The sequence below is a fragment of the Orycteropus afer genome, unplaced genomic scaffold (genome assembly GCF_000298275.1).
Source record: "Orycteropus afer afer isolate SDZICR_OR568_19922 unplaced genomic scaffold, OryAfe1.0 scaffold00071, whole genome shotgun sequence".
NCBI lineage: Eukaryota > Metazoa > Chordata > Mammalia > Tubulidentata > Orycteropodidae > Orycteropus > Orycteropus afer.
Window position 1 is genome coordinate 9,552,217 of NW_006921658.1, and position 23,784 is coordinate 9,576,000.

The window sequence follows — 23,784 nt, forward strand, 5'->3', positions numbered from 1 at the left end:
TCAACTTTTCTTACCCCATGGAAATTAAAATCAACTAGATTGGTTGTTATTCATTCTAAGCAAAATGTTTTATTAGTCAGCTGAAATTAAGTACAAGGTATGCTTCAGTTAAAACGGAAATCATTTCTATAAACTTTCAAGGGTCTAAACAGGATGTTGTAAATAGGAATCTGTAGCATATAATATGTAATCTGACCTGTAGCATTCATCCCCAAGAATGCTGTAATTGGAATATAATTTTTGATGTGTTTTTAAAACATTTCCTGCTTCTGTCATATAATTTGTTTCCAGCATGTTAGAAACACTCTTCTCATGGCCTTTGTGTTCAGTATGTGAAACTCATTCATCATTTACCAAGTTTAGCATGTGGAATAAAAAAATGCTTCTTTTCTGCCATTGATGTTGTAAATTACATCATTGACTGATTCACTTTAATAGGATTTTTTTTTCCTTTTGATCCAACTCAGTGCCTTTGGATGGTAAAGCAATCTAAACCTTTCCAGACTGGTCATCTGGAAATGCTGTGGAACCGTAAAAACTACCAGGCGGGTTTTCTCTGTGGCCAGCAACTGTGGTGTACTCTAGATTTAAGGCTAACCTGCCAAAGACTGATATTAACTGCATATAGAGTTATTATTGAAGGTTATACTCTGGTCTTTAGAGTGTTGATCTCTCCAATAAGAAGTCATAGAAATGAATTTGTTATCTTTTCCCCCCCACTTGAAAGTAGGTGTTTGTCCAGCACATTGAATGGTTTGACCACACGATCCATTATTCACAAATTTATCAGTTGATTCAGAAGCTCCCTTCACTTTCTTCATATTACCTGTATGTGTCATCATTTTGTTTGCTCTTCAGCTCTCCTTTCCTACAAACATGCTGCCTTCTTACTGTACATTTTATATAGTGTCTTTGATCATCTTTGATTTGTATCCTCTGACCCTTTTCAGAAGCCATACCCATGCTTGGAGTCACCAACCCAATTATCTATTTTCTCTAAATCAAAATGGAAGGACTAAACCCACCCCAATCAATGTTAGATGCTCTCTAACTTAGCATGTTATTTCCTTAGCTTAGAACACTCTTGCCTTCTGTCTTCCTCCCCCAAATCCTTTATCTCCACATTCTAACCTTATTTACCTTTCTAACTATTCTAACCTTACTTACTGAAATTTTATCTTGTAAGTCATTTCCTTGAGGTGGTCTTTCAGTCTCTTCAAGATTGGTTAGATCATCTACTATATTCTCCCACAGCCCTATTTATAATCTTCTTCATAACCCTTATCATGGTTTATTGTAATTCCTAGTTGAATTGAACCTCCAGCTCACTGGAAAATTAAAAAAAAAGAACACGTAAATAAACAAAAAACTTCATGATGTTAAACTATTCTATTCCCAGCACCAAGCTGAGTTCCTGATACATATATTCGAACACAATAAATATTTACTGGGTGAAAGCTTATTTATTTATTTTACTTTAAACTATTATTTTCATGGATTAGTAGAATATTTTTCCCTATAACATGCATGAGTTTATTATGTCTTCTACAGTAACAGCAATCCTATTGTTCTTGAATGCTGCCCTGCTGTGGGCCTTGCACTGCTTGATTTCCCTTCATTGCCTCTTTAGTACCAAACATTTCTGACAGATGAACAATAATATGGAGAGATTTAGGAACTAGCCCAGCTGGAAAGCAGTGCTATGGTGGTTAAAGCATTCAGCTGCTAACCAAGGTTGATGGTTCGAAGATGAGGCAGTCTGCTTTGTAAATATTTGCAACCTTGGAAACCCTATAGGGCAGTTCTACTCTGTCATATATGGTGACTCTGATTTGGAATCTACTCGAAGGCAGTGGATTTGGTTTTGTTTTTTTGGGAAAGCAGAGGTGCTATCTCCACAGCTTATGCTTTCCATGACTATGTTGCACATAGTCTAAAGATAGGGAGCCTGTCGTGCAGAAGACAGCAGCTTTATACCAAATCAGTTTATCAGTAATCAAAAAAAACCAAACTCACTGCCATCGAGTCGAACCCGACTCATAGTGACCCCTACTTGGGTTTCTGAGGCGGTATCACTACGGAAGTTGATAGCCCAACCTTCCTTCCAAGGAGTGGTTAGCAGTCAAATGCCTTAGGCACCGTGCTACCAGAGCTCCTAGTTTGTCATTAGCATCTTAAATTTTATTTTTGTCTAGTACATATACTTTATGATAATAACAGCTGAATGCAGAAAGGATATATTGAGGACTTGAGCATCAGTTGTTAGTTGCCATTGAATCAGCTCTCGTGGCAAACTTGTGTATAAAAGAAAGAAACAATGCCCAGTCTTCACCATCTTCATGATTGTTGCAATATTTGAGTCCATTGTCTTTAGCTTTTGTGTCAGTCCATCTCGTTGAGGATTTCTCCTGTTTTTGTTAAAACTCTATTTTACCAAACATAATGTCTTTTTTTAGTGATTATCTTTACCGATGATGAATTCAAAGTAAGCAAGGCAAAATCTCCATCTCACTTTTGAGGAACATTCTGGTTGCATTTCTTCTACGATTAATGTGTTAGTTCTTCTGACAGTCTATGGTATACTCAATATTCTTCACCAACACCACAATTTGAATGTATCAATTCTTCTTCTGCCTTCCTATTTCATTGTCCAGCTTTCATATACATATAAGGTTATTAAAAAGATCATAGATTGGATCACGCATACCTTGGTCATAAAAGTAACATATTTGGATTTCAGAAATTTAAATTAAAAATATATAAATTCACATGTGACATTTATTACATATAGTCTTGACCAGGGAGCTCTAGTAGCATCATCCCTAAGGCACCTGACTGCTAACCAGAAGGCTGGCGGTTCAAACCCACCAGCCACTCCTCAGAAAGAAGATTGGGCAATCTACTTCCATAGTGATACTGCCTCGGAAACCCAAGGGGGGGGTCACTATGAGTCGAGTCCAACTTGATGGCACACAACAACAACAGTCTTGGCCAACTATATATGAAAACATTATAAAACAATTTGATGAACACCAAATTGAACCGTTTCTTTCTAGCCCAAATTTTTCAAATATGGAAGAAAAAGAAAGTCTCTTTTAGACTTTCCACCTAAAGAAAATGATTATCATAAGTGCAGTTTTAAGGGCAGGTATTGTAACTGTCATCTCCCCAGCTGCTAGCATCTCTGCATCCAGGGCATACATGGTACATAAATGGTGCCCAATAAATATAGAAATAGGTCACTACATGCACTTCATATAACCTCATGACCTTATTAATACATACATGTAATTATCTACTAAGTGTTGTGTTTGAAAATAATAACAAATGAAAACAGAAACTCATTGTGGTTGAATAAGCAATGGTAAAGCCAAATTCCTTTACCTCAAGTATCTTCTCATAGTATTTCCTGTCTATGACTTACTCTGTTGAAACTTTTATTTCCAAACCAACTCATGAAGCTAATAGTATATGTAAGTCATTTTTTTCCTACCTTAATCCTGTATTCCTTTTCACTTTTGGAGGAAGGAGGATTATGATAAACACTCATTGTTTTATTTCCACTGCTTCCAGCTTTATCCTTTAAAACATTTAACGTGAATGTCTTCTAGCAGTTGCATTGCCACTTAGAAATTATAAAAATTCCTTGGGATTTCACAGTTCTAAATTTTTAAAAGGACAGTAAAAATATCACTCATTGTTGTCCATGAAGATGAAACTGCTGATTTCCACAAATAAATCAGCCTTTTAGGCAACTGTCCTTTCCTTTCCATCCTCTTGCTATGAAAATTAAATCTAGCCCCTACTCTCATTTGTGGATTATCTAGTCCTTTATCATTAAAACACTTTTGTAAAAAAAATTTAGCTACAGTTAAAATTAATTTTAATTACAGTTAATACAAATAACTTGCTTTTATTTACAAGTTTACAGCAGTCTTTTTGCCCTGTTGTCAAATTGAAGTGAACCATTAAGTCTTTTCTAATTCCAATGAAAAGAACCTGGCAGTAGAATTCAGGAAGCCCCAAATTCGCCTACCTCTGATTGCTTCAGTTTCCTCATCTATTAAATGGAAATGTTAATATCTGTCCTATCTTATGGCAGTTTCGTAGGGCATAACTGAGAGGAAAAAGGGACTTAGAAAAGTCAAAATTGGGTATAAACCAAGAAAACTCACTGCTGTCAAGTCGGATCTGACTCATGGCGACCCATTCTTGTGTTTCTGAGGGGGTATCACTACGGAAGTAGATTGCCCCATCTTCCTTCTGAGGAGTGGCTGGTGGGTTTGAACCGCCAGCTTTCTGGTCAGCAGTCAGATGCCTGAGGCACTATGCCACCAGAGCTCCCAAAATTGGGTATAAGAATACAGAATTCTTATTGTGTTAAATATTGCCACTTTGATTCATTTGTGTGGATGGCTCTGAGACTTGATTTAATTGACATTGAAATGTGTAATTAGCCACATTCATTACATATCCATTTGGAACTCAATGAATGTTAATGATTTGGAGGGAGAAATCAGTATCATTCTACTCTAAGACAACTGGATTTGGGATCCTTATCTTTTTTGTTGTTGGTATGCTTAGTCATGTTTTCAGTTTTACTTTGGTAATAGCAATTAATATCAAAAACCAAATCCATTGCCACTGAGTCCATTACAACCAATAGTGACCCTATAAGATAGAGTAGAACTTCCCCATAGCTTGCAACGCTGTAAATCTTTACAGAAGCAGACTGCCCCATCTTTCACCCATGGAGTGGCTGGTAGGTTTGAATTGCCAGTCTTTTGGTTAGCAGCTGATTGCTTAACCACTAAGTCACCAGGCCTTCTTAAAAAAGATGTCAAAGACATTAACATATATATCAGTTTCCTTAATACAAATTTAATTTTTCCTTCTCCATCCTAAACATTACTTCCTTCCTAAAGGTTTTGACATTTTCATCCTTGACTGCTCACCTGCTGAAAAATTTCTTTTTGAGATTTGTTCCTTCATTTGTCATGTATGTATTGAATATATGCTTATGGATCAGGTACTGAATGAAAATAGACACCAAATCTCCTCACATGCAGCTATGTAATGGAGAGACAGACAATAATAAGTAAAAAATACGAACACGTAATTACCAAATGAACTATGCAGAACATTTACAGAGTGTGCTGCTCCACAGATAGTTGTGTGTATGAGTGGGCATGTGCCTAGTTAGTTGGTGAAAGCTTCCTTGAGACCCCCCTGAGACCTGAGGAAAGAAAAAGTGCCAAGTTGGGAAGATGGGAGAGGAGTTGGTAAATGGGGGCAAGTGTCCTACATGCAAAGGCCTGAGGCTTTATCTCTGTCTCTAAAAGAGTTTTATGAGCAGCTTTCAGAGTCTAGAACAAGGAAATAGATCCCTGGACCAGCTCCTTGACAACTTACACCAATGAGGCAGCTGAGGAAATATGAATATGTCCCTTTCTACTTGTGGATGTTTCTGTTTTCCTATCAGAATCTCAAATGACTAAATGGTTTTCCTTTTCTTTTACTGTCTAGTATATTCACGTGACAGAGAGGGCTGCAAGAAACTTGAAAATCTAGGCCCTTTGCTGGCCTAATTTCAGATATAGGCAGTAATCCCAGCTATTCTCCATATTATTTTCTCAACGACCTCTACATGCTTAATTATCATATATTTGTCTTAGAAATGTAGTCACCCTCTCTGAGATCTGGGTGGAATACAATGCCTTCTTGAAAACCAGATCCTATCTCCAGATATTATCTGAGAGCTGATAAGTGTCCCCATCACCCACAAGTCATCCATCATCCTATAACTTCACAGTGACTGCATTACAATGAAATAGTGTAAAGCTGGAAACATGGTAGTCATAACTGTGACAGTGCTTCAGGAAGAAAATTAACTGATCTAGTGCATGGCTTTTTCCAACCTGACATCTTTAACCCTTTGACTTCATCTGTTGAACCCTGACCTTCTGAAGAACAAAAGGGTCAGGGAACTCTCAGTAAATGATAGCTAGTGACATTAATAAATTCCAGAAATAAAAGCAAAGATTCCAGATCCTTAACTTGTAAGTTATTGCTTTAGAATACTCCATCAAGGGGAGAGACTTGTATTTATATATTTATTTTAAAGAATGTAATCCTCATGTATTTTGCATTCAAAGTAAACCCGTGATTTTAGGAAATATATTGTTTATCTTGGAAATTGTTGACATCTTAACAGCTGACATATTGATACAAAGGCTTACAGAGCATATTTCAGCCCATTAGTCATGGGGCCTCTTTGAATATCCATGTCAATAATGGCTCTCTGTGTGTTTGCAATGTTTTCTATTCCCACCATATTTCTGACTTGCAGAATAATCTCTCCTGGGTTTGATTTTAGGGTGATCCTGGATCATCTGCTGCAGGAATTAAGGTAATGATAGCCTTCTAAGTATTTGTAACCCAAGAGTCACAGTTTATATTTTCACTGACTTCTACTTTCTCTTCCCTTTTACCAACTCTAATGGTTATGACTCTATTGCTATTCTTCTATATAATCAGCTTCCAGACACAACAGAGAAAATTTGTTGAAAATCTGATAAAGGCCTAAGACATCTTGTCTTCTCTTTCCTATGATTGCCTTTTATGGAAATGTGGATTATTTGTATGTGAACTTTAGGTATATTCCCAGCATAAATTTTTTCTATGTCTAATGAGATGTAGAACAACAGAATAAAGTGGATAAAGTGCATGTCTTCAAGAAGGAGACGTTGAAAATACTCAGAGGCCTTAACATTTTGAAAACTGCTTGTAAGACTGTCCCTTTCATCTTTGATTGTCATTGGACAGGGAGAACCTGGAGAATCTGGTCGTCCAGGACAAAAGGTAATAATAGTTTCATTTCTGCTGACTTCTTTGTACTGCTTCATATTCATTATTTTATATCTACCGTCCATTGTGTAATATGAAAAAAATTATTGAAAAATGGTGCAATTTTCATGTATGTATACAGTTATTGATTGCTTTGCAATTTAATATGTCTTGATGCTGGCCGTAGCAAAATGTGAAAATAAACTCTGTCCATGTAAAAACCTGATTTATGAACTAACGTCTATATATACTCAACTGTTTTGACACTAACAGAGATCAGTTTGGTTGGAATTCCAACTTACCTTGCATGTTTAAAGAAATTTGCATGCTTCTATTTTTCTCAAGGAGAAATGACTATTGACTGAACTTTATCAATAGAGAATGATAGATTATTCTTTAAAAGTAATAATTTTCCTTTCATTTCAAATACTTGCTTGCTTATAATTGCTTATGGGAATCATATCTATTTATGCAATGAATTTTATGTTACACAACCTAAATTTGTTATAAACTCAATTTTAATTAGGGATATTAGCCAAACCATTTTAAGTAGCCAATCTGTGAATACATTAAAATTATTTTTATCATTGTGCTTCACATCCACAATAAATTAGAGGAAATGTACTGAATGTGCTAGATTCACATTCTCATTTGAGTGTGAGGCAGGAAATAACTGCTAGCAGTTTATCGTCTGAGCATCTGGATATCAATGCCCAGTGCAGTCAGATTTCAGATAACAGATGTATTGTAGCTAACAAGTAAATGTGAATTCCACATTAGGATAAATCTCTTAAGTTCATGACTCTGCCTTTGTCTAGCAGTGACTGATGTGGTAGAAAGAAACATGAATAGAAAAATGGAATTTTCCTCATTAGCAGAAAGGGGAAGAGAATAAATCCCATTGTAGTAAGTTTGGAGCCTTAAAATAATGTTCCCACATTCTTGAAGTCATTGAGGGTACCATTGTTTTGTTTTAAACACTTCAGACTGAAGTAATTTTTGAGAAGGTCTTTACATTCCCTTAAGATTTCTCTCATTTGAAAAGCAGATTTTTGTCTTCAAATTAAGAATCTATGAGAAAGAATTTATCAGGCTTAGTTTCAGGTAAAGTTGAGACTTTTCCAAAGAGCCCAACAGAACTCTGTGATTTTTACTATTAAGTTCCTAAAATTTTCTACTGATGCTGTATGTAAGAAATTTAAAATTAGTGATATAATCAGAAATCCCTAGTCTGCTTTGATTTGAAAAAAGCAAATATTCTTCTCAGATGATCTAATTTTAGATCTCTTAGACTTTAAAAACAAAAGGCTGAATTTAAACTGCTCTTCAATCTGTGATTTGCTTTTTTTAAAAAAAAAAAAAAAAGTCTGTAGAACTGTTCTGTTACTTTAACAAAAGACAAATCTGCTGTAATCTTATATAAATGCTACTGTTTCCAGAGTGCTTAATTGCTTAATAAAGTGTTGCCTTATCATGATTATTTAGAAATATGGTTCAGATTCATTGAATCTGGGAGTTTATAGGTTTACCCATGGAAACATTAGATTTCTCTTGCATTTCATTACGAACTGATTTTAAAATATATTGACAGAAGAAGGTGAATTCATTGAAAGCTTATAACCCAGTTGACTGCATATGTGCCCTGTAATGAACAGCATTTCTTCATTAATATTTAGGCCAGATTCTACCCTTTGATGCAATTGCACTTTCCTGAATTATGACTTCCTTTTCTAATACATGGATTTCACAATATTTATTGCAATACTGATTTAAAATTATTTCCACAATTGCTGTTTACTTAGATTAGAAAAACTGACATACTATACTGAATACAGAATCAACTCAAGAGATTGCCCAATCTTCTGTGGTATTTTGCACACCTTACTGTGGGTTCATTTGCACTTATGCCTTAGGTGTGTGTCCAGAAAATTACAGGATGTCATGATGGAACAAAAAGGTTTTGATTAGCTTGTTACTATGTGACATTGGCCAGTATGAAAGTTTGCTATTTAGTGTAACATTCATAATAAAGGAATGATTTCATTATAGATTTTTTTTTCTTTTATAACCTCAACAGTAGAGTATGTGATGAATATGTAACGCAGTGTATATATGTGTTTGTAGAGTAAGTGAACAGATTTATACAGTAGTGTTAAGTTCCGTCACATAATTTTTTCCTTCTTAATTTCTCTTACATATTTTCAAAATAGATATTTTCATTTTTAAGGGGTAAAATTACTTGAGCTCCCATCAAAGAGGATTCTCATAGTTGAACTATTTCTAACAGTGAAAGGCCACAGTAACAGTAACATGGGGTGAAGGCAGAGCCCTAACTGTGAAGGCAGATGAGGGTCTCCTACAGCAGAGACTTCCTTCAAATTATGACCAAGATCTGACCTCCCAGCTGTGCACACCCAACCACTGAACGCAGGGGAGCTCTTGAGCCCAGGCCTAGGTGAGAATGCAGAAATTAACTAAAAAACTGTCTCGTAGTTGTAAGATAAGCCTTCACGTCATAAAGATGGAGAATTTGTATGGGAAGAAATGTCTTCCTAAAAATTTTAAGAGATGCTCCACAAGAGGAAATATGAGAGAATGAATATTTTGTGATCTCCTACTATGTCAGCTAATACGTTAATTAAACATGAATTTAGAAAGGTAAATTTTACAAAAATCCATGAATATAAAATATGAATTCCTAAAATAATTATTTCCTAAAAAGTACATTTATAACCTTATACACATACACATACAATGAAGAAAACTGCTAAATGTGCATTCTAGGTAAATATTCAAGGTATATTATAAAAGGTTCAGATTTTCTTATATACCTTTCTCATTGTTAGAAAGCATGGGTCATGTGTCTATGTATGAGTATGTATATAAAAATCTTTCCTTGAAGTAATCAGGGTATCCTTTTTATTTGATTGGAGTGAAGGATGTGGTGAAGACTGGTTGGAAAACTGTTACTCTATATAAAGATTCCTATGAATGTTTCAGATAGGATGTTCTAAGCTTTGGGAAACTTTTCAAAACAATACAAAAACTATAGATTTGTCATCAATATGTTTACTTTTGATTGTTTATGCTACTTCAAATTGATATGTTTTCAGAAGCTTTATGCTTTTTTTTTTTTTTTTAAGCAAAAGAAAGTGTTCTGTAAAATATGGATACAAGCCCTTTCTACTGGATCCTCTTACATTTATTGGGTGAAGGGAGAAAGGAAAGGAAAATAAAAGCAAAAATACTATGTTGTGTCTGTGTAAAGTTTAATCTACTTGGACAAGTATTCTTTAAGTGATATAAAGCAGATCTTAATAGTCATGGCATAGAACAAATAAAATCATAATCATTTCATATATCCTTTATTCTCTGACTTAATCTCAGTCTTGTTATTCACAATGGAGACTTTCAGCTATGTAGTTTTGGATAGAATAATTTTTCTTTTACATTCCTGAAGTACCTTTGTCCAAAACCCTCAAAAAGTCATTGTCCTTTCTATGTCTAACTACACAGTTTAGTAAATAGTATCTGAAGTCATTTTGTGATTATACCAAAACAAAGTATGGCTTTTCATAATTTGGAAGGAATACATATTAAATAGGGAATATCTGGTTTTTTTAGTAGATTTTCCTTGAAATGAGAATTGTTAAAACATTTATATTAGAAGAAATGCTTCCCTCTACCACTTTTATTGTTGCTTTGATGATTCTTTTAACACAGTTATCCCACTAACTAACCATAATGAAATAATGTCACCGTTACACCTTCAAATGTTATTTCCACAAATACTAGTCAGATCTGTCCAATACACGGTAAAGTTCATTTTCTCCTGCAATTCTTTTATGCTTCTTTAGTGGAATTCAGGATATTTTCTAAGTAATGTAACCTCTTGTCAGATACTTTGTGCTTAAAATAATTTGGACGTGTCTGTGAAAATGAGAAGGTTTAGTTTGACTCCAATGTGCTCACCCAAAATGTACCACTTAATCTCAAACCTGTATTCAGGAACAGCTGCAGGGTACCATTAGCCCTAAGCTGCTAAGAACAGTTGCCCAGATTCAAACAATTGTCCGAAATGTAGGCTGGGGTGAAGGATACTCTTAACCTTTCGTTTATCTTCTCATACTTCAGGAATGGAAGAGAAATCTCACTGTACTTTGAAGTGAGCAAGATTTTAATGTATATTCTTTTTATGTGACCATGTGTTCATACAGCCAACTCTTGATTATCTGAGGTGAGGGGATACTGGAAAAGGATGCAGTATTGAAATGCACACATACCCTCATTTCAGCAAATAGCCTCAACCTCGACAACAAATCTTTTACCAAAGGAGTAATAATATATACTCATAGGGGTTCCTTCTCCTTTTACTGTTCCGTCTACTTCTCACCTTCTGATAGAGATGCTAAAGAGCAGTGAAAGCAAGAGAATAGACAAACCTGACTAATCTACAAAGTGGTCAAGAGTTGACTGAATTTTCACCAAACTTCTAGAAACTGAATCATATATATATGTGTGTGTGTGTGTATACACACACACACACACAGGGTAGTCCGCTAGGAACATTTGTCATGTTTTTCTCCAGGTACTGTGACTGAGTGAATATCGTTCTATAATGCTATGTGATTTTCCTATGTAGGGTGAACCAGGGCTTCCTGGGCTTCCTGGACTTCCGGGGATAAAGGTAAATACTACATTGACAGTCATGGCTTCATAGAACTATAATTATGAGAATCACTCGAAGAGGAGGAAAATAGGAGAAACTAAAATATACTCTAATCTTTAAATATTCTTCATTCATCTCAACCAATGGCTTCTTTTAACTTTTTTTTTTTTTAAATTAAAAGTTAAGAATGGGTACTGGTAAACTTTGCTGCTGATATCTGAACTGCATACTCAGCTACTTAACTAACTATGCCACCTAAATAGGGTTGTAAATGACACTTCACTTGAAGTCATAGGAATTCTTTAAAGTCTAGAATTTCTCTTTAACTTTGCATTTAATTTCATTCTTTAGATCCTGTCAGATTTTTACCAGAATTAGAGTCTTAATATCCCAGAAATCTGATGTTTAGGCAGCTGTTTTGGTGATTCACCCATTATAATAATCCCTCTAAAAAGGTTTTGTGCTTCTACTTCCTGTCAATAATTCTCATTGCAATAATTCTTACTGCAAATCATGTTACTAAAATATTTTAACCCAACATGTATAGTCCCCATAAACTTTCTATGTGTTGAAATAATTGCTTAAAGCTTAATTTGAAAACATTTTCTTTTTTCAGAGTAAACAATTTTCAAAATTTACATGACAGTTTACAAGGCTTAAAGTTCTATTATCTTCTTATTGTAAAGCTTTTTTTTTTTTTTCAATTTTAGAATTATTTGATAGAATGACATAATGCAAGTAGATTTGTTCTTACCTTGTGGAATTTTGAATCAATCTTGGGTTATACCATTCTAACTTTAATATTCCTGAGTTCCACTGAGTTGTGTATACTGTGTTGTGAAGGATGTGTTTAGCGTGTAAGTTAAAGTAATATGATTTTAGAGTAAGTATGCAAAATATTGAGTTTCATAATATATATAAAGTCATGTATATTTTATTAGTATTTAGTCTAAGAAGTCCCCAGGTTATGAACATCCAACTTATGGGGACAACTCCTACTTGCCCTTGAATATTGTGTGAATTTACCTTTGATTTTAAACAATTGGACCAACTCCCTACTCACAACAAATTCTTCATTACAATCACCTTCACTTGCTGTACATGCAGCTTTTAAATCATTGAAATATTTCAAGCCTTCCCTTGCACTACAGTAAGGCTAAGTGAGAACTATATGCACTTGTTCCAACTTACTTACAAATTCTACTTAAAGACACACTTAGGAATGGATCTCACTTGTAACTCGGGGACCACCTGTATAATTATTTGACACAAAAGCTATGTCTTCCAGGTTCCTACTCAGAAATTATTTTTGATGTTTCCACATCATAGAAGTTCAGATATATCCTTTTAATATATTTTAAATTTTTGGGTTCTTCATTGAAAAATCCACTCTATGATGACAGTTTATTAAATAATCAAAATCATTACTTTATCACTTCATATTTAGCAAAAATAACTTCATAAATTCATACACATTTTTGTATTGTAGAGTTCCTTTATCACATTTCCTTAACAATGTCAACACATTTTAAAAAAAAATAGCTTTTTACAAATGATTATAAGATTATTGATTTTACATTGAGAAAAAAATTCAAAATTAATTAATAAGAACGTGGTAAATCTATAAATAAGGGGTCAGATATTTAAAAGGAGGAGCATTTGGAAGGGCTGAGGCAGAGTACACTGCAGGACTGTGCTGTCCAGTGATCTGACAGGAACCTTAGGGCCATGAAATCCAGTTGTCCTTTCTAAGCATGAAGCACTTTCTTGGTCCAGAGTGAGTATGTGACAACTTACAAGGCTTAAAGTTCTATTGCCTTCTTATTGTAAAGCTTTTTTTTTTTTTTTTTTTCAATTTTAGAACTATTTGATAGAATGACATAATGCAAGTAGATTTGTTCTTTCCTTGTGGAATTTTGAATCAATCTTGGGTTAGACCATTCTGACTTTAATATCTCTGAGTTACAGTGTCAGGGTTGTATATACTATGTTGGTGAAGGTTGTGTTAAAGTGTAAGTTAAAATAATATGATTTTAGAATAAGTATGCAAAATATTGAGTTTCATAATACATATAAAGTCATATCTATTTTATTAGTAAAAAGTAATTGATTTTTTTGATGTCTGACAAAGTTTTTGGGTTTTCATTGAGGAAGTAATTGGTTTTTCTCCTACAAAACAAACTATGAGGATTCAACCACTACTATTTGTTATTGTTATCTTTCTTTTATGTTCTTTGATATGAAAAATGGGCCTCTGGCCTTTCCCATGTCATTTGTGGACTAGTTTGAATGTTCTGAACTTTTTTCAAACTGAGAGGGTATTGGTTACTTAGCTCAAATAAGTGCTTTTTTCTCCAAAAGTCAAAGGAAATTGCCAGACCCATTTTGTCAAAGTTGTGTAGTTCTGATGTTTTCTTTTGTTTTTCTAACTCTGATTAGTGAGAAGGAGCTATCACTTGAAAAAAGAAGGAAAAAAAACAAACCTTTTTCACTAGAGATACTTTTTGATGTAATTATCAAGTTCTGTTGGTGGTGCAGTGCCTAAGGCATTTGACTGCTAACCAGAAGGCTGGCAGTTCAAACCCACCAGCCACTCTACAGAAGGAAGACTAGGCAATTTATTCTGCAAAGATTTACCACCTCAGAAACCCAATGGCGGTCACTATGAATTGAAATCGACTCAATGACAGTGGGTTTTGTTTGGTTTTTGCTTGTTAGAAAACTATCCAGCATTTGATTTAGATCATGGATTCTATTTTTTGACTTAATAAGCTTTGTTTTTTCTCTCTAGTTTAGGAAGTAAGAGCTATGCTTCCGCAATGATGTAGTAGGTGCTCAGTATCATTAAATAATTTTGAAAATGTAACAATTTAAGGATTTATCAAGGTCATTAGCAGTCATTGGGTAAGTGTAAATGTAGAGTTGTTGTTGTTGTTGTTGTTATTTGCCGTCGAGTCGGCCCCGACTCATAGAGACCCCTCCTTGGGTTTCTGAGGCAATATCACTACGGAAGTAGTATTGCCCAACCTTCCTTCCAAGGAGTAGCTGGTGGGTTTGAACCGCCAGCCTTCTGGTTAGCAGTCAGGTGCCTTAGGCACTATGCTACCAGAGCTCCTAAATGTAGAGTTAGCAGTCTATAATTTTATGCTTATGTTATGGCTTCATTAACTAAGGATGTTTTTTATTCTTTTAATTTACCTTGTCTCTACTAGGTAGCCAACCATGGTTTGAATGAGTAAGAGCATTTAAGAGACAAAACCCCATGTGTGAATTTAGAATGTAGGGTAGTGAGAAAATTAGTCATAATCTTCCTAGATTTGTGTGTTTGTTTATGCTTTGGAAAGACTTCCTGTTGCTATTCATCCCCTTCTTATCTGCTAGTACTACAGAGAGCATGCAGATGTCATCCGTTATATCTAAGACATTGAGGAAACCAGCTATGACAGACCAGGGAAGCTTTGCTTCACCACCTGTTGATCTCGGGGAATGGTTGGAAACTTAATGAGCATCCAAATGCCTTCCACAAAGCTTTCAGGAAATGAATAGAGTGACTAAATACAGAGAGCAGGCTCATCTTTCTATCATCTCAGGGTACCTTCAGAGAAAAGGGCTAATACCTTAGGCATACATAATAAAAGTCACTAAGAACAAGAATATCTTGATTTTAAGTTACTGTACTTTTAACTTCCTGTGCATGTATTCTAAAGCACTCTTGCCATGTGGAAGGCATTTGGAATTCCTATTACATGCATTCATGGTTCATGTAGTGTCAAGATGTTCAACTGGGAAAATTAAATTATGTACAGTGTACCATGGAGGCATTGATCTTCTAAAATATGTTTTGAGCTCAGAGAATTATTTTTATAAACAAGCCTTCAAATATATATTTTTAATAGATAAAATTTTCTGTAACTAGCTTTTCTTCTGTCACATATATAGATAAGATTTCTAAGTTCCCATATAAAGACAATTCCTCTCCACACTTATTTTGAAAAATGTAAGTACATTACTTACCCTTTTTATGGTTACCTTGTTGTATAGAACTGTGTTGATTCCGACTCAGCAACCGTATAGGACAGAATAGAACTGCTCCACGGAGTTTCCTAGGCAGAAATCTTTACAAGAACATATCACCAGGAAGGACTTTTCTGCCACGGAGGGACTGTTGGGTTTGAACCTGAGAACTTTAAGTTAGCAGCCCAGTGCTTAACTGCTGCACCCCCAGGGCTCCTTATGGTTATCTTACGTTAGTAACCATGCAGTATGGAGCAGTGATCAAAATACCTGACTGTTCTGGTTTTCTAGTGCTGCTGTAACAGAAAATACCACAAATGGGTGGCTTTGACAAACAAGGATTTATTCTCTTACATTTTAGGAGGCTAGAAGTCTGAGTTCAAGTGCCAGCTCTAGGGGCTGGGTGAAAGCCCCTTGACCTTGGGCTTCAGCTCTGCCTCTTGCTCCCATCCTACTGAAGCTAGAGACTTCTCTTAACTCAGGCAGTTGCTGGCTACTGAGCCTGACAAACCCAAGGTCAACAAATAGCACAGTCCCAAGATTATAAAATGTCATGGCAGGCCACTAGTTCAAGTCTATTAACAGTCTCAAGATCATCAGACACTATGACAGGCTGCTGGATGAAATCTCAGCTTCCTACAAGGTCCAAGCATGCCAAAAATCTCAAGAGAACTTGCGCAATGCTTCTGCTTATATACTGGAAGCAGACCTCATCCCTAAGGCAGCTACTCAGCTGCTCCAGTAGATTCCACCATGGAATTGATTACCAGTCTCATCATGGGGAATAACCACTTCCAGCTGCCCAGCCACTCAAAATCAGGCCCAGCCAAGTTGACACACAACTTAACTACCACAATTCAGTCAGTTTGACACACAACTTAACTACCACACTGACTTTAGAGCCAGACCACTTGTGTGCAAATTCTGGTTCTACTTTTCACCAGTGATACAACCTTGAGCAGGTTATGTAAGCTCTCTGTCCTTTACTTTCATCATAAAATGGCAATAATCATTGACTATATTTCAGAGTTTGCAAGGATTAAGTGAATTAAGCTCTTAAAATATGCCAAGCATATAATAGGTGCTATGTAAATTTTAGCTATTGTATTCCTTTCTCTTGGGACAGCTCAATATATTGGAAACATTGGCTACATATCTGTAGTCTTTCCTGATGTGAGTTATTTTAACCTTTAGATCATAAAGCAATTGACACCCTACATGGTTAATGGATATAAATTCTTAAAACTCCTTTGCACAGATGGTTGAATGTTACTTTTAAGAGCAGTAAGATAACCTGCTTTCTCTTGAAGCATGGCATCACACTGTTCCCCTTGTCCTATTACCCAAAATTATTCCAGGTATATCCTGGGCATAAGATGTTTCACAACCAAAGTTCTCCTTCCAGACACTATTGACAGGAAAAGCATGACATGCAATGAAGGAAATTCTTCTAGGCCTCACTCACAGTGTTGCCTACCCTAAGACATTTTTACAAATATAGGATTTCAATGATTGGTTTTCTCCTTTCAACATATATTACCCATTTATCTCACCATAATTTAAAAGAAAACTAGAAAAAAATTATGAACCAAGAGAGGCATAATACAGTAAAAATGACATCAGATCAAAAAGTACAGATCATTCGAGTGGCAAAGAAATTTTTACAATATATCATCCCTTAAAAGCTTGGTGTTTTTACTCTGGCCTCATGGTACTGAAAAATTGACATTCCAATCAAAAACTTCTGGATTGGGAGGGTACCAGATAGTAACTAACCTTATTTCTTAAATTATAAGAATTTACATCCATTAACCATGTATTGCTTTATAATCTAAAGGTTAAAATAACTCACATCAGGAAAGACTACATAGACCAGATATATAGTCAAAGTTTCCAATATATTGAGCTGTCCCAAGAGAAAGAAATATAATAGCTAAAATGTATATAGCACTTATATGCTTGGCATATTTTAAGAGCTTAATTCATTTAATCCTTGCAAACTCTGAAATATAGTCAATGATTATTGCCATTGTATGATGAAAGTAAAGGACAGAGAGCTTACATAACTTGCTCAAGGTTGTATCATATGTCCCATTATGTGAAATCATCTCTGACACTAAATCATGTAACAATTGAGTTTTATAGGTGGCAGAAACATTTATTTTGGGATTCTTAGGATTAAGTATACCAAAACCAAACTTACTGCCATTGAGTCAATTCAACTCATAGCGATCTCTCCTTGGGTTTCTCAGGTGGTATCTCTACGGAAGTAGATAGCCCAGTCTTCCTTCCAAGCAGTGGCTGGTGGGTTTGAACCATCAGCCTTCTGGTTAGCAGTCAAATGCCTTAGGCACTGTGCTACCAGAGCTCCCAGGATTAAGTATAGTGCTTAGTAATTTAGTAGAAAGTATCTTCTAAATCCACTAGAGATGTGGTTTCTTTGTCAGAAACATAAAATCATATGCTAAAAATCACAGAGGAAAATTTTTGGAAATAACATAGGGTGTGTAATGAGCTCCTCAAAGAAAAAAGAAAGAAAAATACTCATGAAAATGATAACATTATGTTATTGTTACTTATAATTATATCTTGCTTATGCAAAATTCATCTAAGTGTTGAGCAATTTAAGCGTCCAATTAAGAAACTCATACAACCAGAAATCAGAGATTGTTTACCAGCCACAATGAAACCTCCAACAAATATACTGAAGTGCTTTCATGATTCAATCCTTTAAAGAAAAAAAAAAAAAATCAGAAAAAAATGTTTTCTGGGTTTTAAATAGACCTGCTATTTGAGTTCATTTTTAACATAGCCACCAAGATGTTTGAATTGGTACTCAAATTTGATCTGTATGGGAAATGGGCTTTTTTTTGGGGGGGGGGGGACTCTACTTTCTCATTCTTTTATTCTCCCCAATAATTTTACAAATCAATCATTACCAAAACTGGTTGCCTGGAGGTTCCTATTACAACAAATGTTCTTGCTGTAATCCTCAAAAGCAGGTATCATGCTGACTTGAATTCTAATTAGCCTTTAAGCAAGAAGAATATTGTATGGCTAATGCATAAAGTGTCAAGACACATTAATCAAAATTATTGGTGATGCTTTTAGCACCCAGGCAAATCAGCACATATTTTGAAAGCTCTCTTGTACTATTTTTTGGGCAATGAAAATTGAGTCTGCTTAGCAGTAATAAATATCATGGAAAACATGACCTGGTTTAAGCTGATATGTTAGGGGGTTTTTAGACAGGTTAAAAAAATAATAATTTTTTGGCTTCTTTAATTGATAATGACTTATAAAAATAAAGCAAATGGTAATAAATGAAAAAACAGAGATTTTTCTGTGGGTAAGAGCTAATCGGTTAGGACGTTCTGGCTACCATTCCGTTTAACAGATGGTAAGTTCTGACAGTCCATAGGAAAACACCTGGTGAACCATTTCTGAATGAATGAAGCTGTCTCTCCCCTTTCTACCTTGACTAATAATCCCATCTAGTGTTTGTTGACTCTTCTCATCTATATGAAGGATACTCTTTTATGTAAATTTGACAAAATAGTGTTAATTCAACTATCCCAATGGCCATTTTAAAGATAAAATAAGGTCATCTGAAATACTTTCTTGTTATGTATTAAATATGTTGTTGTTGTTGTTATGTGCCGTGGAGTTGGACCCGACTCATAGCAACCCCTCCTTGGGTTTCTGAGGCAGTATCAGTATGGATGAAGACAGCACCTGGCCAACTGACTGGAAGAGATCCATATTTGTACCCATTCCAAGAAAAGGTGATCCCACAGATTGTGGAAATTATAGAACAATATCATTAATATCGCACTCAAGTAAGATCTTACTGAAGATAATTCAAAAACGGTTGCAGCAGTATATTGACAGAGAACTTCCAGAGGTGCAAGCTGGATTCAGAAGAGGACACGGGACAAGGGATATCATAGCTGTTGTCAGATGGATCTTGGCTCAAGGCAATGAATACCAGAAAGATGTCTACTTGTGTTTTATTGACTATGCAAAGGCATTTGATTGTGTAGATCATGACAAATTATGGATAACATTAAGAAGAATGGGAATTCCTGAACACTTGACTGTACTCATGAGGAACCTGTACCGTGACCAGAGGCTGTCGTTCGAACGGAACAAGGGGACACTGCATGGTTTAAAATCAGGAGGGGAGTGCATCAGGGTTGTATCCTTTCCCCATACTTATTCAATCTATATGCTGAGCAAATAATCTGAGAAGCCGGATTGTATGAAGAAAAACGTGGCATCAGGATTGGAGGAAGAATCATTAACAACCTGAGATACGCAGACGATACAACTTTGCTTGCTGAAAGTGAAGATGACTTGAGGCACTTACTGATGAAGGTTGAAGAATACAGTCTGCAGTATGGATTACATCTCAATATAAAGAAAACAAAAATCCTCACAACTGGACCAATGAGCAGCATCACAATAAATGGAGAGAAGATTGAAGTTATCAAAGAATTTGTTGCTTGGTTCTACAATCGATGCCAATGGAAGCAGCAGTCAGGACATTAGATGACATGTAGCACTGAGAAGGTCAACTGGGAAGGAACTGTTTCAAGTGCTGAGGAGCAAGGATGTCTCCTTGAGGACTAAGGTGCGCCTGACACAAGCCATGATATTTCCAAGTGCCTCATATGCATGTGAGAGCTGGACAATGAATAAGGAAGACCGAAAAAGAGTTGATGCTTTTGAGTTGTGGTGCTGGCAAAGAATGCCAAAAGTACCATGGACTGCTAAAAGAACTAACAGATCTGTCCTGGAAGAAGTGCACCCGAAATGCTCCTTGGAAGCGAGAATGGCCAGACTTCATCTCACCTATTTTGGTCATGTTGTCAGAAGGCACCATTCCCTGGAGAAGGATGTCATGCTTGGTAGAGTGGAGGGTTGACGAAAGAGGGGAAGGCCTTCAAGGAGATGGATTGACACGGTGGCTGCGATGATGGGCTCAAGTATAGCAGAGATCGTGGAGCTGGCGGGCAGTGTTTCGTTCTTCTGTGCATGGGGTCGCTATGAGTTGGAAACAACTCGATGGCACCTAACAACAACAACAACAACATCAGTATGGAAGTAGATTGTCCAACTTTCCTTCCAAGGAGTGGCTAGTGAGTTTGAACCACCAACCTTCTGGTTACAGTCAAGTGCCTTAGACACTACACTACCAGAGCTCCTATGTATTAAATGTAGGTCTGGAGAAAATCAGTCAAGATTTTCTTATGGAATTCTAAAACTTAATGAGACCTTAGGAGCTCTGGAAGCATACTGCCTAAGGCACTTGACTGCTAACCAGAAGGCTGATGGTTCAAACTCATCAGCCACTCCTCAGAAGGAAAGTTGGACAATCTACTTCCCTAATGATACTGCCTTGAAAACCCAAGGAGGGGTCACTATGAGTCGGGTCCAACTCCACAACACATAATAACAACAACAACGAGACCTTTGGAGGTGATTGTTAGATTTTAGAAAGTTTGTGCTCTTAAGGAATTTCCCAACTTTCTCTTCTCTTTTTGTAATATAGAAGACTAGTTTTTACTGTTGTTGTGGTTGATAGAGTTAATAGTTGTTTGGGTTTTGTTTATTTATTTATTGTAGCAAGAAGACAGAATTTAACTACGCTCTGGTAGCATAGTGCCTAAGGCACTTGACTGCTAACCAGAAGGCTGGCGGTTCAAACCCACCAGCCACTCCTTGGAAGGAAGACTGGGCAATCTGCTTCCATAGTGATACTGCCTCGGCAACCCAAGGAGGGGTCGCTATGAGTTGGGTCTGACTGGATGGTACATAACAACTACAACTCATTAAAAAAAAAAAAAAAAAAAAAAACCCCACTGTCAGCGAGTTGATCCTGACACATAGCAATCCCCATTGGGTTTCTGAGGCTATAAATCTTTACAGAAGTAGGTCATCCCATCTTCCTCCCACAGAGCAACTGATGGGTTTGAACCACTGACCTTCTGATTAGCAGGCAAATGCCTTATCCACTACGCCACTAGAGCTCCTTTCCTATCTTATTAGGCTGTTTAATTTTAAAAAGTAGTAGCAAATGGTTGAGGAGAAATGCTTCAGTTAAACATCTTACCTTTGGTATATCTTACTTTCATCTTACAACTCTTTCAATAATTACTCTCTGATAGATAAGTGAATAGAACCCAACTTCCTATGGCTAGCTGTTCTTGTTTATTCTACATATAACAACAACAAAAAGTTGTCATTGTGTTGATTCTGACTCATTATGACCCCATGTGTGTCAGAGAAGAACTATATTTCATAGGGTTTTCAGTGGCTAATTTTTCACTAGTTTGCTGGACTTTCTGCCTCTGGGTGGGTTTGAACCACCAACCTTTTAGTTTATAGTCCAGTGTTTAACTTTTATGCCTCCAAGGAACTACTCTATGTATACATATAACCAGTTTATGAAAGAAAGAAGAGAAGGAAAGAGATAGAAAAATAACTCTAATACTATTACCCTAATCAAGAATGGAAGATTGGGGTTCATGCAAAAACAGGATAATATTTCAACTATAGTGCTATAAGTTACCATGGCTAATATTCATTGTGCTTAGTACTACAAGGTTGAAGTTGTAGCTGCCAAAATGGTTGGTTATGGTTGGAAGGATCAAGTGCAACCCATCAGGCCTTCCATGATTAGCCACGTGAAGATACACCTTTGATTTCAGCAATAGCTATTCCCCATAGACCTGATTCTGCATTTTTATGTGCCCTAACTGCATAAAGCTTTTGTTCAAATGAGCAACCAGTGTCAGATGTGCAGATGGTTATGCTTGCTGCTGTTGCTGCTGTTCACAGCAGTTCACTACTAGCCTTGTATTGTACTTCATATTGGATTGATAGTATTTCTTCTGCCCAGCTTGAATCCTAGTTTAGCTGCCAAATCCACAGGTATTCTGTAATTCATCCTTTCTATCAGCTCAACACAGGGAACTGTGTTACAGTCTTGATCTTGGGACCTGGCTTTTGAGCTCACTGATGATGTGTTTGGGTATATAATTAATGTTAAGAATAACCAGAAGATAAAAATTCATAAAACACCTCAGTAAAAAATTGGGTACAAAATTCAGGACAAGACCAGAAAATTAGACCTAATTTTTTGTTCACTTTGGAATTTGATGTTGTATTAGTCTCATATACAATAGTACCAAGAGAAATGAGACTTCTATCGCCCTGATACCTGTTTAATCACTGGTTAGCATGTGGCTTATGTAGCAGAACATGGTGCCAGATTTTAATTGTTGTTGTTGTTGTTATATGCCATCTAGTTGAACCCTACTCATAGCGACCCCTCCTTGGGTTTCCTAGGCAGTATCACTACAGAAGTAGATTGCCCAACCTTCTTTCTGAAGATTTTAATTATGCTTTAGCAATTAAATTTCTGGGTTAAATTAAAAATTGTGTATAAATTTTTCCAGGCTTTAGTTACATCATAGCTCTGTACTTATTTTATGAGTCAGATATTACATCATTTAATTTTTCATGTTTGTTCCAAGAGTACACCTAGTTGGATGTTGCCAGGACCAGTTAAAACATAGTAGTCTTGTGCAGCTGTAATTAAAACAAAACAATATAAACGACAACAACAAAATCACGGCTTAAACCTCGATTTAACCCCTCTGGTAATTAAACTATCATCTCCATACCATCCTCCTTCCATCTCTCCCTTGCTCCTTCTATTTTCCCCTCCCTCCATTTCCCCATCTACCTCTTCTTTTCCTCATCCTTCTTTTTTGTCATTCTCTTTACTTTTCTCCCATTGCTTTAGTGGGACCATAATCACTAATTAGTAGTTTTCAGAGATTGTGTTTTTTTCCCCCAATTCTAATTTAATCTCTCAGTAACTCAGAGGGCTTTATAAAAATTGTTTCTAATTGTTATTTTCAGTGTTACTGATTAGAATATATTTTGTTAATTACTGCTCTCATCTAGGGTCTACTTTATTGTTTTAGTAACAACAAATTAAAAAAAAAAAAAACTCACCGCCATTTAGTCAATCCAACTCATAGTGACCCCTCCTTAGGTCTCCAAGGCAGTATCTCTATGGAAGTACATTGCCAATCTTCTTTCCAAGGAGTGGCTAGTGGATTTGAACCACCAGCCTTCTGGTTAGCAGTCCAATGCCTTGGGCACTATGCCACCAGCAAATACTGATGAGAAATTTGAAGCACTCCACTTCTTTTACTCAGGATTACTTAGTGTTTCAGGCA

At 36.0% G+C, this 23,784-nt stretch overlaps 1 protein-coding gene across 1 annotated transcript in view; it reads left to right on the forward strand.

Moving 5' to 3' along the window:
* Window positions 1–23,784, forward strand: part of COL25A1 (collagen type XXV alpha 1 chain) — a 783,871-nt gene that overhangs the window by 667,113 nt on the left and 92,974 nt on the right. Inside the window, exons 16-18 of the mRNA XM_007940758.2 lie at window positions 6,377–6,409; window positions 6,826–6,861; window positions 11,489–11,533. Coding sequence (XP_007938949.2) covers window positions 6,377–6,409; window positions 6,826–6,861; window positions 11,489–11,533 — 114 coding nt within the window. The remainder of the gene's footprint in view (window positions 1–6,376; window positions 6,410–6,825; window positions 6,862–11,488; window positions 11,534–23,784) is intronic.